Source organism: Cicer arietinum, chromosome 2 (assembly GCF_000331145.2).
Source record: "Cicer arietinum cultivar CDC Frontier isolate Library 1 chromosome 2, Cicar.CDCFrontier_v2.0, whole genome shotgun sequence".
NCBI lineage: Eukaryota > Viridiplantae > Streptophyta > Magnoliopsida > Fabales > Fabaceae > Cicer > Cicer arietinum.
In genome coordinates, this window is record NC_021161.2 from 40,968,980 (window position 1) to 40,982,803 (window position 13,824).

A 13,824-nucleotide genomic window follows, 5' to 3' on the forward strand; every position below is an offset into this window, starting at 1 on the left:
GGTAGCAATAGGTGTTGGCAATTTTATAAAACGCAACCTTCAAATTTGGTAGTCGTGCGCTTTTTGTTGTCAATTAAATGTTATATGTATTGTGAAACTATGTTATCTGAGTACCTTAAAATGATATGTTGGAATATCACTTTCTTCCCGCAGGTGTGTTAGATTTGCATCAAAGGTTGCAGGGGTTTAGGATCTTGGGATGTTAGGTCGTAGCAGTGGAAAAAAGATTGGAACATATGTTAAAAAACTCATGACAAGTGAACTCTCTGGAAATGTGATAGACATACGTCCTGTAGGAGCAGTCACTTCAAAAAAAATTGCATTTAAATCCCAACATTGGGAGTTGAAGGGCATAAAGAGCATTGATGTTACTGATGCAGTTGAGTCAAATATTCGAATTGATAGTAGAGGACCTGAAGTCATGCACATTGTTCCTCGTTTAAATGAGGTTAGATTCTGATGGAAATGTTTTATCAAACTATTAGTTTTTTATTTCAAGTGGGTTAAAATTATGGCCATGTCTTCATCTGTTTTAAATAAATATGAGTGTTTGGATGTTAAACAAATAAGTTTTTTAGTGGTATTTTGTGCTACTGGTCTAATTATAATAGTAATTATTAAACTTTATGCAGGTAGGTATGGTCTTTGTACCAAGAAAGTATATCATGGGGAATTTGGAAGAGAGTCTTGCAATTGGATCCATGTTCTATAAAATTCTGAATGCAAGTCTACAAGATATTCTATTTACTGGGAACTATAAACTTTGTTCTATATTAGAGAATTATTTTGTAATTTTGATTTGTTAAGAGGAAGAAACATTAATTAAGCATTAAAAAGTGTGTTAACAATGTAGTTGATATTTAATTTAATGTATAAATGTATTTTTGTTGTTGGAATTTAGTATATTTTTTTAAGTATATTTTTAAGGCTAGAGACCGATTTTTAAGTATATTTATTTTATGTATTTTTAATTAAGTAAAGTAGAGACCGATTTGATGACTATTTTAAATAACTTGATAAAATTAGTCACTAAACCGATCTCTAAAATTAGTCTCTAAATTGGTCACTGAAATTTCAGTCGGTATGCATTAGCGGCTAACGGTTTAGCTCTTGATTTAAATTGGTCTCTAAATCGGTCGCTAATTGATTCAGAGACCGATTTTTACGATTTAGTGACATAAATTTTGGTCTCTAAAAATAGTTTTTCTAGTAGTGGATATGTTTGTTGCGGCCAAGAGAAATAAGATGCTTTGCCAAATTAATGGCAAATTTGTTGTCCACTTAAGGCTCCACCAAACATAAACAAGACCTCCTATGTACTTTTTATGTCATCTTGATCTCCACTCCAATATGAGTTTTAGTATCCAAAGATCTTAGAATCTTCCATGTTATTCTTTTTGTTGGAAGCAACACACCAAGATCAATTTTTCCCTTTACATACCTTAGAATCCTCTTGCAGCTGCCAAGTGAGATGTCTTTGGTTGTTCCATAAATCTACTCAATAACCGCACACTATAGGATAAATCAGATCTTGTATTGCACAAGTACTTTAGTGAACCTATTATTTGTTGGTATAACATAGTGTCAACAAGCTCTCCTTGTATTTCTTTTTGTAGTTGGAACCCACAATTGGTTGGCACAACAACTAGATTACAATTCACCACATTCCTTTGTTCCAAGCTCTATGGGATTCTTTATACAATAGAGTGCCTTCGTCAATATATAAACTTTGTCTTCATGTCATTTCCTTTCAAATCCCAGTGGTTTTCTTACATAGATTTATTCTTCAAATAGTCCATTGGTAAAAGTTGACTTGACATATAATTGATACATAATCCATTCATTGTAAGATTCTTCTACCACAATTAGTATGATAGTTTCTAGTCTTGTCATAAGAACTTAAATCTCATTGAAGTCATGTACTTGCTTTTGTTGAATGCCTATTGCAACTAGTCTTCCTTTTATACTTAGCAATCTCACCATTTCGCTTCATTTTCACCTTAAACAACTATTTCACATCAAATAGGCTTCTTGTTATCTGGCTTATCTACTAGCTCCCACATTTTATTCTAATCAATATATTTCAATTCATAGATCATGGTTGCCACCCTGCTATAGTAATTTAGTGTCTCCTTTATCAACATGCTATGTTTCTACTATCATTTCCTGCTCTAGCAAAAGAACCTTCCTCACGGATAGAAGAATCAGGGATAATCTCATATCCATTCAGTCTAAATGACTGATCTCATTGTATTTGATCTTATCAAACCATGATATGCTTTTGCACTTTCAACTTGATCATCATCCAACAACATTGTTGTGTTGTTGTTGCTACTATCTTCACTCGTCTCTTGTTCTATGCCACGTGATTGTTTCTTCCAATTCAACCCCTTGTCTTCCTTGACCACAAATTAAGCGTTTTCTTGTAGTAATTGAGTCATGATAAAATTTTAACTGAGTGCCTATTTTGCGCACCAAATTTTGGCAAGAACATATGCCTACTGTGTACTCGTTTAATAATACATTCATCCTTTTTATAAACGTCTATTGAATCCTTCATATATAAGAAAAAATATTGGTATAATTAATGTTTTTATTTTGTTTGTAGATATTACTAAACGAATCGTGTATAGATGTATTAAATATTAAATTTTTATATTCCAAAATAAATTAATAATATTAATAGGAATAAAATTTAAAAAGGAATATTAAACACATTCATGACCTATTTGATTTAGTTCTCAAAAATAGTTTTTTAGTTTTTAAAAATTAAAAATTTGTTTGAATACATGGTTTTGCAAAATTGTTTTTAAAAACTATTTTTCATTTTACTCTTTTTAAAAGGAAAAAAATTCAAAACTGCTCAACAATGGTTTTGCTTTTCAATTTTCACTATTCACGTTTTGTACTTCAAATAAGACAAACTAGAAAAGAGGCGGAAAATAGATCTATTTAACTAATAACATTCTATGTAATTATTATAAATTTTGTTTATATTTTTTTTCTTCCAATCAGGTTATTTGTAATTATACGTAGGTAGAGAACTTACGATCAAGTTACTAGTTACAGAATTGGACTTGTGTTTCATTTACCGTAATCATAAAAAGTTAAATAAATCATATTAATATTGACTGAGTCAAATTTAAGACGTCAGTTATTTGTAAATATATTAAAATAAAAAAATTGCAATTGTAATTTTTAAATTAAAAGAGTCAAAATAGTCAAAATTTGAAATTCAGAGGCCAAAAATACATTTTAACATAAAAATGATAGTTAAATATATTTAATTTTATTAATTTCATATAAAATTAAAATATAATAACTAATTTATATTCAATTATTACGGTATGTCCAACAATATTAAATAAATAATGAAAATATATGTTCAGAACAATGCATTTTGTGAGAGACGCGGCAGAGCGTACCTACCTTATGCTTGAGCACTTCTACATTGTTTAAAATTTTTAGTCAGACAATGAATAATTGTATATTTAATTATAAATATTTGAAAACTTAATTTTAATTATATTAAAATATTTTATTTGTCCTTTTTGTTGGTCTTTATTTTATTCAACGTATATCAGTTGAATTTTTATATTTACAAAAACATATCATAACTTTTTTTACTTTTTATTGTTAAATATAATAAAATACTGTAGATATAAAAAATTGTTTGCTAAATTAACTTTTTATTTATTTATTTCTGATCTTAAAAATAGTTTAAAAAAATTAGATAGCCAAACAATTTTTCTCTTTTTTCATCTCAAACAATTTTCAAAAATTAAATAGCCAAATAGACATTTTTGTATTCTTTTTTCTAAAAATTGATTTTTAAAACTAATTTATAAAATTATTTTCAAAAACTAAAAAACGAAAGTATATTTTACAGATACTTATATTCAAAGATAAATAAATTTTTCAATAATGTTTATATTCAGTGTCGGAGAGAGTAAACAAATACTATTTATTTTATTTTTAATTGTTTAATTTGAGTATTGATTTAAAAAAATTAATTAGTTATGTTTGTTTCAATAGTAAATATTTAAATATTTTAATTAATTACAGTTAATTAAAAAATTTAATAAATTAAGATAATAACTAAGATATATTATTATACAAAAATAATTAATATTTTAAAATAAAAGTAATTTGAGAAAAAAAAAGATACATAAAATATTTAAAATAAATTTAAAGAGATTGTGTCTAAATCAATTGTAACGAGTAGAAGTGTTAGTTTAATGGATTTTCATCCGTAGCACTTAAATGAAATGGGTGTTGATGTTCCCAACCAAGTACAAAGTGAGTTTAAGCTTAACCGCCGCAAATAAAAGAGAACCTGACCTAATAAAATTGTGAATGTGAATTGAATTTTTATAATAGAAATTGAAATATTAAAAAATAGTCTCTTCACTAATATAGTAGTTAATTAATTAATAATATAATAATGTGTGTGGTCCGGTATCCGCCATTTCTGGCTTAAGTCAAAATGGCTTACTGGTGTTTACATTACCATTATTAATTAATTGACTAACAAGTAGAATCCCAACACTGCCTGTGCTGAACTTTCAAGATGCTAAATATATAAAATTATTAGCGACTTGATTGAAATTGATTTTGTGCTTACATGATTCTAATCAAATTTGTTATTTAATTTATTTAACACGAAAGCATTTCAACATAAGTTACTTCATATTTCGATCATTTTTATAAAAATTAATTTTATAAAATTAATTCATTAAAATTTACAATTTTTACCGCAAAATCAATTACACACTTAAAAAAAATAAAACTATTTTGATTGCATATTTAATTTTAACATATTTAAGTATTTTTTTTAGAATTATTTTACTTGTACAAATATGTTTTAATTTCAAATTAAGATTTTGAGCTTTAGATTTTAAACATAATTTTAATCTCAATTGATTATTTTATACTAATATATCTATACATAAGTTTCTTCACAATAAAATCAGTTTGTTTATAATCAATTTTCTTCGCAATAAAACCAACACACTTACAGAATACCATTTCACATCCCTTTCTATTATTAATTTCCAAATAAAGTCTTTTTACAAGCTGGCGTTTATACCCCTTATAAAAGCAGAGAAATACAAGAAAAGTGACATGTGCCATTTAAATCACACATGTTCCATTCCGTAGGACACGATTAGTTGGCAATCTTTTTTCTTTTTGTAGTTTATTAATTAATTGGAGTTCCTTCTTAGGTACTAGTACCTTTCTATCCTATTATATTCTGCTTATGAATCCTTATTATACTTTAAGATTGTGCAGAGAGAATTAATATTGATTGATAACTTACAGTTACCAATTATTACAACTATCTCTTTTTTAGTAGAGGCTGCAAATTATCATCCATATTTATTTTTTATAATTTTTGAAATAATTAAAAGAATAATAGGTAGAATTAATTAAAATCGATTTATATTAGGTTTTGTGATTATATAAGAATTATTATTCTCTTTGACGAAAATCATGAGTATTTCATTTAATACTCAAAGACAGAAATATCCTTAATTCAACATTTTCATTGTAAGCCTTTGTTGATCACAAACAGAGAAGTGTGCTTACTTTCTTAGCACAGCCAAGTTAAAAACATGGGAATGTTGAAAACTCATGCCACCCTGCTCTTCCCTCGTAGTGATTTTTTTCCTAGCATAACCAAGTTAAACCCATACACAATCAACATGAAACTCTCTATTTAATAATAATAATAATGATGATGCTAGAGATTTTCTAACATGTGTTCTAAGTATACAAGTTAAGAAATAAAAATAACATGGACAAAAACAACATTTATTGTGATACAAAAGGAATATCATATGAGCTTTTTAATAACTAAGAGTTTTGTTAGTGATAAATTATGAAAAATATAGACCAATGAACTTTAAGACAAGATAATATTTTCTGAATAGAGGCGAAAATAAAGAACAACTTATCTTACTATAAAAAAAAAAAAGCAGAAAAAGGAGATAAGATACACAAAAAGTTTAATATGTTAATGTGATAGTGAACTTGCATATGCAATAATTGGTATTAGATACCAAAATTAATTCTCTTTCTTCTATTTTGATTCATGTCATTTTTAGTTTTATTTTTATTTTTTAATAATTATGTTTTATTTTATTTTTTGTGCCACATGACAACGACCTATGATATAATGACATAGAAAATATAAATGGTATGGCATAAAAATGTCGTAATATGTTATATTAGCATGTTACATCACCTAATTTATTATTTAACTTAAATACAAAAATTGTATTAAAATTTAAAAAATTGAAAACTTTAAATTGTAGGGATAAAATTTAATTTTTATAAAAAATTAAAACTAAAATTCGGCTAATTTTGAGGATAAAAAAACAAATAACCCTTTAAAAGTTGTCTATTTTATTTTTAAAAAAATCAAAAGAATCTTTTAAATTTTATAAAACAATAAAATATTCAAAACCTTTTAAAATATGTGTTGTAAATCTATTAAGTTCCAAAATATATAATTCAAGTTGTAAAAATAATATCTTAAAAAATTATAAAAGTAGTCTTTTAGTTTAAATTCTTTAAGTTTTTTTTTTTGTTATATTTTTTTTTATTGAGAATAATTTCTTGAAATTTTAATTCAATACACCTCTGGGATTTATTCAATGAATTTTTTTTGGACTTTGTGAACGAAGTAGAATAATGTGAGAATTAAATCTAATTCAACTTTAGGTACTATCACAAAAATTTATGAACTCAAAAATTAAAATTCTAAATTCAAACCGATTAATTAAAAAATTATTCAATTTAACTAAAATAATTGTTAATTAATCTAAGTCTTTACCTACTTCATTGAATTTTTTTACTCAATGAAAATTAAATAACAAATTAATGGATTTTTTATTTTAAAAAAAAAAGCTATTGAGAAATTTAAAAAGAGTTTAGCTTTTATATAGATACAAAATTTTAAATAGTTAACGAATCATAATCAATTATGTTAATTAGTTTATAAATAACAATTATAAATATAAATAATAATAATGATAATCTTATAATTAGTTGATAGTATAACTATTTTTATAATAATATATAAATTAAAGGGTTGTGTTAATATGTACTATAAAGAGTTAAAAATAATAAATTTTTCTTGAAAATAAAATTTCAATAAAAAAATTCAAGTGATGTCAGTATTTTTATAAATTAATGTATTTATTTAAAAATATGAAATGTTGAGAATACTATTAAAATAATGTGCTGAAACCGAAGCGAGCAGAGTAGTGTCTGCGCAACGATCGGATGAGTACAAAATCTGCTTCTACCTTGCTTCGTGCTCTTGCTTCTACCAAACTCATTCTTTGTCTCCTTCTCTCTCTCTCTCTCTTTCCGTTTTTCTCCCACTATCTTTCATTTCCAAAGCACCTTAATCATTCCACCAAGTGAATGAATAAATGAGTGTGAGAGAAGAGTGAAACAAAACAACCGCACCTTTGAAGTAGTAATTCACATCACTCAAAACCAATAACCTCTTGTTCTTTGCGTTTCAAGCTACTGTACTAGTATATCAAAAAACGACAACTACCCCCATTAAACCGACGCTCATTTCTCGGGATTCCTCCCCGTTTTTTTTTATATTTCCCTTTTCCGTCTCTTTCAGTTACTACTACTCAATCAAACAACTAGGTACTATACTATTACTCTTTTTTCGTCTTCAGGTTTTCATTCTTTCTCGTTTTCTTTCATCTCATTTAGTTTTCTTACATGCTCTTACTTGGTTACTCTACTTAAATCATTTCTTAATATAAAATTAAACAAAAATGAACATATATTTTAGTTTTTAGTAACTATTGAATTCAATAGTGATTTTTAAGATCTGTTTGGTGTTCGACACAAGACAATAACTATGATATGTGGTTAGTATAGTTTTAAATTAAAATTGTAGTTATAAATTATTATATTGAAGTAAAATGTGATTTAAATTGTAATTGCAAAATTACAGTGGAGATTTTAAAATTCTGAAAAATTAGTCACAATTTTTAATTATAGACTTTAAGTATAATTTTAACATCGCGACAGGTTTACCGGAGCTTGAGCTGTCGTGAATGATACTAAACATCTACTAAATTGGTCTAATATTTTCAAACTTTTGGAAGTGTGAATGTGTGTAAGATGTCGGTACTTCATAGTTTAACCACAACCTGCAAGTGAATTCACTGTTCTTAAATCTGTTAATGCTATACTCACCAACCCATATACCTCAATTTTTTTTATTAATGATTTCTGATATATATCCATTTCATTACTGGGTCCGTGATTTATATCAGATGCGGTGAATTAATTACCACTCTTTCTTGTCCTTATTCCTCTGTCATTGATTCTCTCTCTCTCTCTCTCTCTAATATATCACGCACACCACACTAATTTCCACACGGTTTCTCCTATTCAACTTTTATTTTTTTAATTATTATATATTTATATGGTATTGTAGATGATTCCTCAACAGGAGCTGGATTCTCTAAATGCTTTCTTCTCAAAAAACCATAACCATGTTGAAATAAAATAACACTCTTCTATTGGTTTCATTGTGTTCAGTGTTCATTTACTGTCAACAACATTAATAGTTGAAGATTGAAGTTCATTCAGAGAATGTCCAGGCCTTTACATCGAGGTGTGTCTGCTATTCGTGTACCTGATCACAGCATCAATGAATCATGGGATTCACAATCCAAAGACAAAACAGAAAAGGACGATTTTGATAAAAGGGGTGTTTCAGATCACACCCCTTTAGCACTGAGGTCGCCTTTAAGGTTCTTCTTTTCAGACAAAGAGAGTAATTTTGTATCTGATCCATTCATTGTTGGCACCCCAAGAAGCCGTTTTAAGTTGATGTTACTTTCATTGAAGTTCAGTTTAGTGTTCATAGTTGTTCTTGCTCTTGTTGGATCTTTTTATTGGACTTTAACTTTGTCAACTTCATCAAGAGTTCGTGTTTACCATGGTTATAGGAGACTCCAAGAGAAACTTGTTTCTGATTTGTTGGATATTGGTGAGTTTTCTCTTGGTGCCCCTAAAGGGAAAGAATTGGAATCGTGTTCACCTGAGTTGGAAAACTTTGTTCCTTGCTTTAATGTTTCTGACAATTTGGATTTGGTAGATTCTGATGGAAATGGATTTGAAAGGAAATGTGAATATGAGAAGAAGCTCAATTGTTTGGTTCTGCCACCTGTGAATTACAAAGTTCCTCTTAGGTGGCCTACTGGAAAAGATGTTATTTGGGTTGCTAATGTGAAAATTACTGCACAAGAGGTTCTTTCTTCTGGAAGCTTGACAAAGAGGTAAGTGTCATGTGTTTCTCTTACTTGCTATATACCACACTTTTTGTCGGTGAAGTTTTAATTTTCTTTCATTCAATTATAGGATGATGATGTTGGATGAAGAGCAAATTTCCTTTCGTTCAGCCTCTCATATGTTTGATGGAGTTGAAGATTACTCACATCAGATTGCTGAAATGATTGGACTTAGAAATGAATCTTCCTTCATACAAGCTGGGGTAAGTACATATGTGTTCTTTATTGAAATTGGTAAATCGAATGTTTGTTGCTTTAATTTTTTGTGTGGTGGCTCTTAGAGTCTTATCCATCTTATTTAGTGACAGCGAGTTTGACTAGATCATAGTGACATCCTGATTTTGTTGAAGCTTCAAATTTAGAGTGCAACTTTAGCTAAAATCATAGTGGCACATGTAATTCCGTTAAACTCACCGTCAATCCAATCATATACTTCCTTTATTTGTTACATATTGGATGTAGACTTTGACATGTATAGGGGGATTTTCCGTTGACGTAAAGTGGTCGTAGTATCCGTTGCAGTTGTCTCGCGATCCTTGATATTGCAGAGAATCTCAGTCAGATATGACCGATGAGACCTCAATTGCAACAAAACTGCAAATATAAAAAACATTATGTCATGGCCCAGATCATGGTCATGGACCCTGTAGATATTTAACATCTGAACTGATCATATGAATTATATAAAGACAAATAGTATCTATGAACATGTGATGTAACATTGTAAATGTATTAAATGCTTTAAACTTGTGCTAAGGTGTGTTGGAGGGGCTTGTGTTCTGATAGGTTGAATAAAGTTTGACTATGATATTCCTTACCTTAAATGTCATTTGATTAATAAATTTTTGCATCCTGAAATTTCCAGATTCGAACCATACTAGACATAGGTTGTGGCTATGGTAGCTTTGGAGCACACCTCTTTCAAAGTCAGCTTTTGACTTTGTGCATTGCAAACTATGAGCCTTCTGGTAGTCAAGTTCAGCTTACTCTCGAGCGAGGTCTTCCTGCTATGCTTGCTTCTTTCACTTCAAAACAGTTGCCGTATCCGTCGCTGTCTTTTGATATGTTACATTGTGCAAGATGTGGCATTGATTGGGATCAGAAAGGTATCTTACAACTGTCAATTGTATGTAGCCTTCTATTGGGTCAGCATGCTTCTATTATATTCTGTAGTTTCAACATAAACATTCTTTTTGATTATTTAGATAATACATCATACATTATATGTCATTGGAAGTATTTAGTTATACATCATATATTATCTCGTGTTCTTATCAACATCGATATTATATGGCATAGATGGCATTCTATTGATTGAAGCTGATAGACTTTTAAGACCGGGTGGATACTTTGTCTGGACATCGCCACTTACAAATGCTCGTAACAAGGAGAATCAGAAAAGGTGGAAGTTTGTGCACGACTTTACAGAAAATCTCTGCTGGGAGATGTTATCACAGCAAGATGAAACTGTTGTATGGAAGAAAGCAAGTAAAAAGAGTTGCTATACTTCAAGGTAATTCTGCTTTACATGTGCTTATGAGAAATTATTTCATTTTTGTGTATCCCTCCCTAGAAACAGATTAAGATAAATAGATACCATGTCTATACATATTTTTACCACTTCAAAATTAAAGTGACACTGATTCTAAGCACTACCTGTTCTTTATTACCAGAAAGCCTGGTTCTCGCGCTTTGTGTGGTAAAGGTATTGATGTGGAGTCTCCATATTATCGTGAATTGCAAACTTGCATAGGAGGAACACAGAGCAGACGTTGGGTTTCTATTGAAAAAAGGGGAAAATGGCCTTCTCGGGCTAATTTGAACAAGAATGAGTTAGCCGGATACGGTAATTGTTATCTTCTATAATAGTTATTTATGGAGCTCTTCATGGAAGTGACTATGCTATAATTGTACTTTGTTAGTAAATCAAATTTTCTATTCCTTCTAGGATTGCAGTCTGATGAATTTGCGGAAGACACTGACAGCTGGAAATTAGCAGTCCAAAATTATTGGTCACTCCTGTCGCCTCTAATATTTTCTGATCATCCAAAGAGACCTGGTGACGAGGACCCTTCGCCACCTTACAACATGTTCAGAAATGTGCTAGACATGAATGCTAATTTTGGTGGCTTTAATTCTGCATTGTTGCAAGCTAGAAAGTCTGTGTGGGTAATGAATGTGGTACCAATAAGTGGACTCAACTATCTTCCCTTGATCCAGGACAGAGGTTTTGTCGGCGTTTTGCATGATTGGTATTTTGATCTCCTTGTTCTTATTGTCCAATGTCATGCTTATCTCTTTCCATTAATGTTTACTTCATAGCTTAGTTGTTAGAATAGCAACTTGGGTTAAAAAGAAAACATTGCGAAAAACACAAAGGACACACGAGATTTGATCACGGAGTTAGCCTAATTGTGCCTACGTCTCTGACTGAAGAGTAGCTACAGTCCCTTTCTATTATTCTAGATTAGGGTTAACAGATTAAAACTTGTGTTTAAATACTGCTGTCCAATTTATAGATTACAACTTCTGTTTGAGTACTCGAGCGACCTACTCACTAATCAGTAAACTATGAGCTTTACCCAACATTAATATATGGATTCTCTGGCGTATGCAGAATTTTACTCTATCATTCTTCCATCTTTTAAATCTTGGTCACTTCTAACTAAATAGAGTTATGGTTTTCTCTATGTTATAATTCCATAGCGTGCAAAATATTAAAAATTGGTGATTTGATGTTTTTTTTTTTCCAATTACCTTTGGCTTAGTGTCTTGAAGAATAGCTTCTAGTTCCTGGCAGATTTTAGTTTTCTTACTGTTATGATTTTTGGTTGCTTCTAGGTGCGAGGCCTTTCCGACATACCCAAGAACCTATGACTTGGTGCATGCTGCAGGACTTCTATCCCTTGAATTTTCCCAGCGGCGCAGGTGCACCACGCTTGATCTGTTTGTTGAAATCGACAGGTTACTCCGCCCAGAGGTATGTAAATTTAATAATGTGGACTATATACTATATTCATTCCTTTCCTTCCATTTATTTATTTTCACATGTTTCCTGAGACAAGTTACTTTAAGTAATTGAGGGTATGTAGTAATGACTCTTACGAGGCATAAAGTTTTAATATCTTGAGTTCAACAATATGGTGAGCAATATTGGATTTAAGTACACAATGTAATATGAATGTAAAGATGTAGGATAACTAATATTTTGTAATTTTCACTACCAGCACTGAATAAGCATTAATTTATGAATTGCATAGAAAAATATATATGTCCGTATTTGGTCTCATTTATTTTAGAATTAAATATCAATTTAGTCCATAAAATCGTATGCATCAAACAATTTGGTAATTGAAATTAATGGACTTTATAAATGATTCTTGATATTGAAAATTCTAGACCACATTAGTTTTATTGGGTCAACAAACTTTACTACATGAAATTGTGTCTGAGAGACTACTGTGATTGAGAATTTTCAATTTCAAAAATCATTTTGATACTTTATTAATTTTACATCACAAATTATGTGACCCCTATAATCAATGAGACTAAATTAGTGATTCACTCTAATTTTCTTACGTTGAACGTCTTCTGATATGCTGTTATTTGTGATGTGTGCAGGGTTGGATTATATTTCGCGACACAAATCTTTTAATAGAATCAGCTAGAGCTCTAACAACACAGCTGAAGTGGGATGCAAGAGTGATAGATATCGAAAGTAACAGCGAGGAGAAACTCCTAATATGTCAGAAACCTTTCTTTAAGAGACATACAATCTAATTAATTGAAGCCTTGAAGAAATTATAGACCATAATATACATATATATTCATTTCCATAATTATCTTAAAGTTCTACCATACAAAGCGGGGATTGAAAATTTTGGACAGAAAGGAAGAAGAAAAAACAATAGAGGATGAAATCTCTTATGTAGCCGTAAGGTGTGCATAGGGCCATGTAATTACAACACAAGAAGCAGAGCAATTGAAAAAGAATGTGGTAGATTTATTTTTTCATGTATTAGAGTTACATAAACAAAAATATTTATTATTGGGAATAAGAAGATAAAATAAGTTGTTGCTCTTTGTTGTGGTGTATAAAATGCTTAGTAGTTAACTCCCCTTTATATTATAGAATTGTTTCTGTGTTATAATTTTATAGGTCATTTGATTTTATGTCTCTTTGTAAGTTCAGCAAAACTGTAATTGATAGTTTGTCACAATTTATTTTTAATATGAAATCCAATCACATTCTTCATTAGTCCAATGTAGACGGTATAAAATATTGGTTGGATATGTTCACTCATATATTTCTGTTGCTGTTCACTCAAACATTTTGTAACTTTCTTTTTGTTGGGTGGGCTCACTCCCCAAGTGGAACCCACCAACTTTACTAGTATTATTATTATTATTATTGAAATAAAAAGAAAAAGAAAAAAAAAAGATTTTAATGGGCTTGGCCCACTTGAAGGTAATAAAAGGGATTTAG

At 29.6% G+C, this 13,824-nt stretch overlaps 1 protein-coding gene across 2 annotated transcripts; it reads left to right on the plus strand.

The window, feature by feature from the left end:
- The first annotated feature begins 7,534 nt into the window (after positions 1-7,534).
- Positions 7,535-13,352, plus strand: LOC101513719 (probable pectin methyltransferase QUA2). Of its 2 annotated transcripts, XM_004505775.4 has the most exons (9): positions 7,535-7,674; positions 8,584-9,326; positions 9,409-9,541; positions 10,204-10,444; positions 10,638-10,851; positions 11,012-11,184; positions 11,287-11,590; positions 12,180-12,318; positions 12,960-13,352. In XM_004505775.4, exons 2-9 carry the CDS (start codon positions 8,638-8,640, stop codon positions 13,116-13,118), a joined length of 2,052 nt encoding a protein of 683 aa, XP_004505832.1. In that variant the 5' UTR covers positions 7,535-7,674; positions 8,584-8,637; the 3' UTR covers positions 13,119-13,352. The 2 variants fall into 2 exon arrangements, with proteins under 2 accessions (XP_004505832.1, XP_027191611.1); XM_027335810.2 differs by lacking the exon at positions 7,535-7,674 and having other exon boundaries at positions 8,487-9,326.
- Positions 13,353-13,824: the final 472 nt, after the last annotated feature.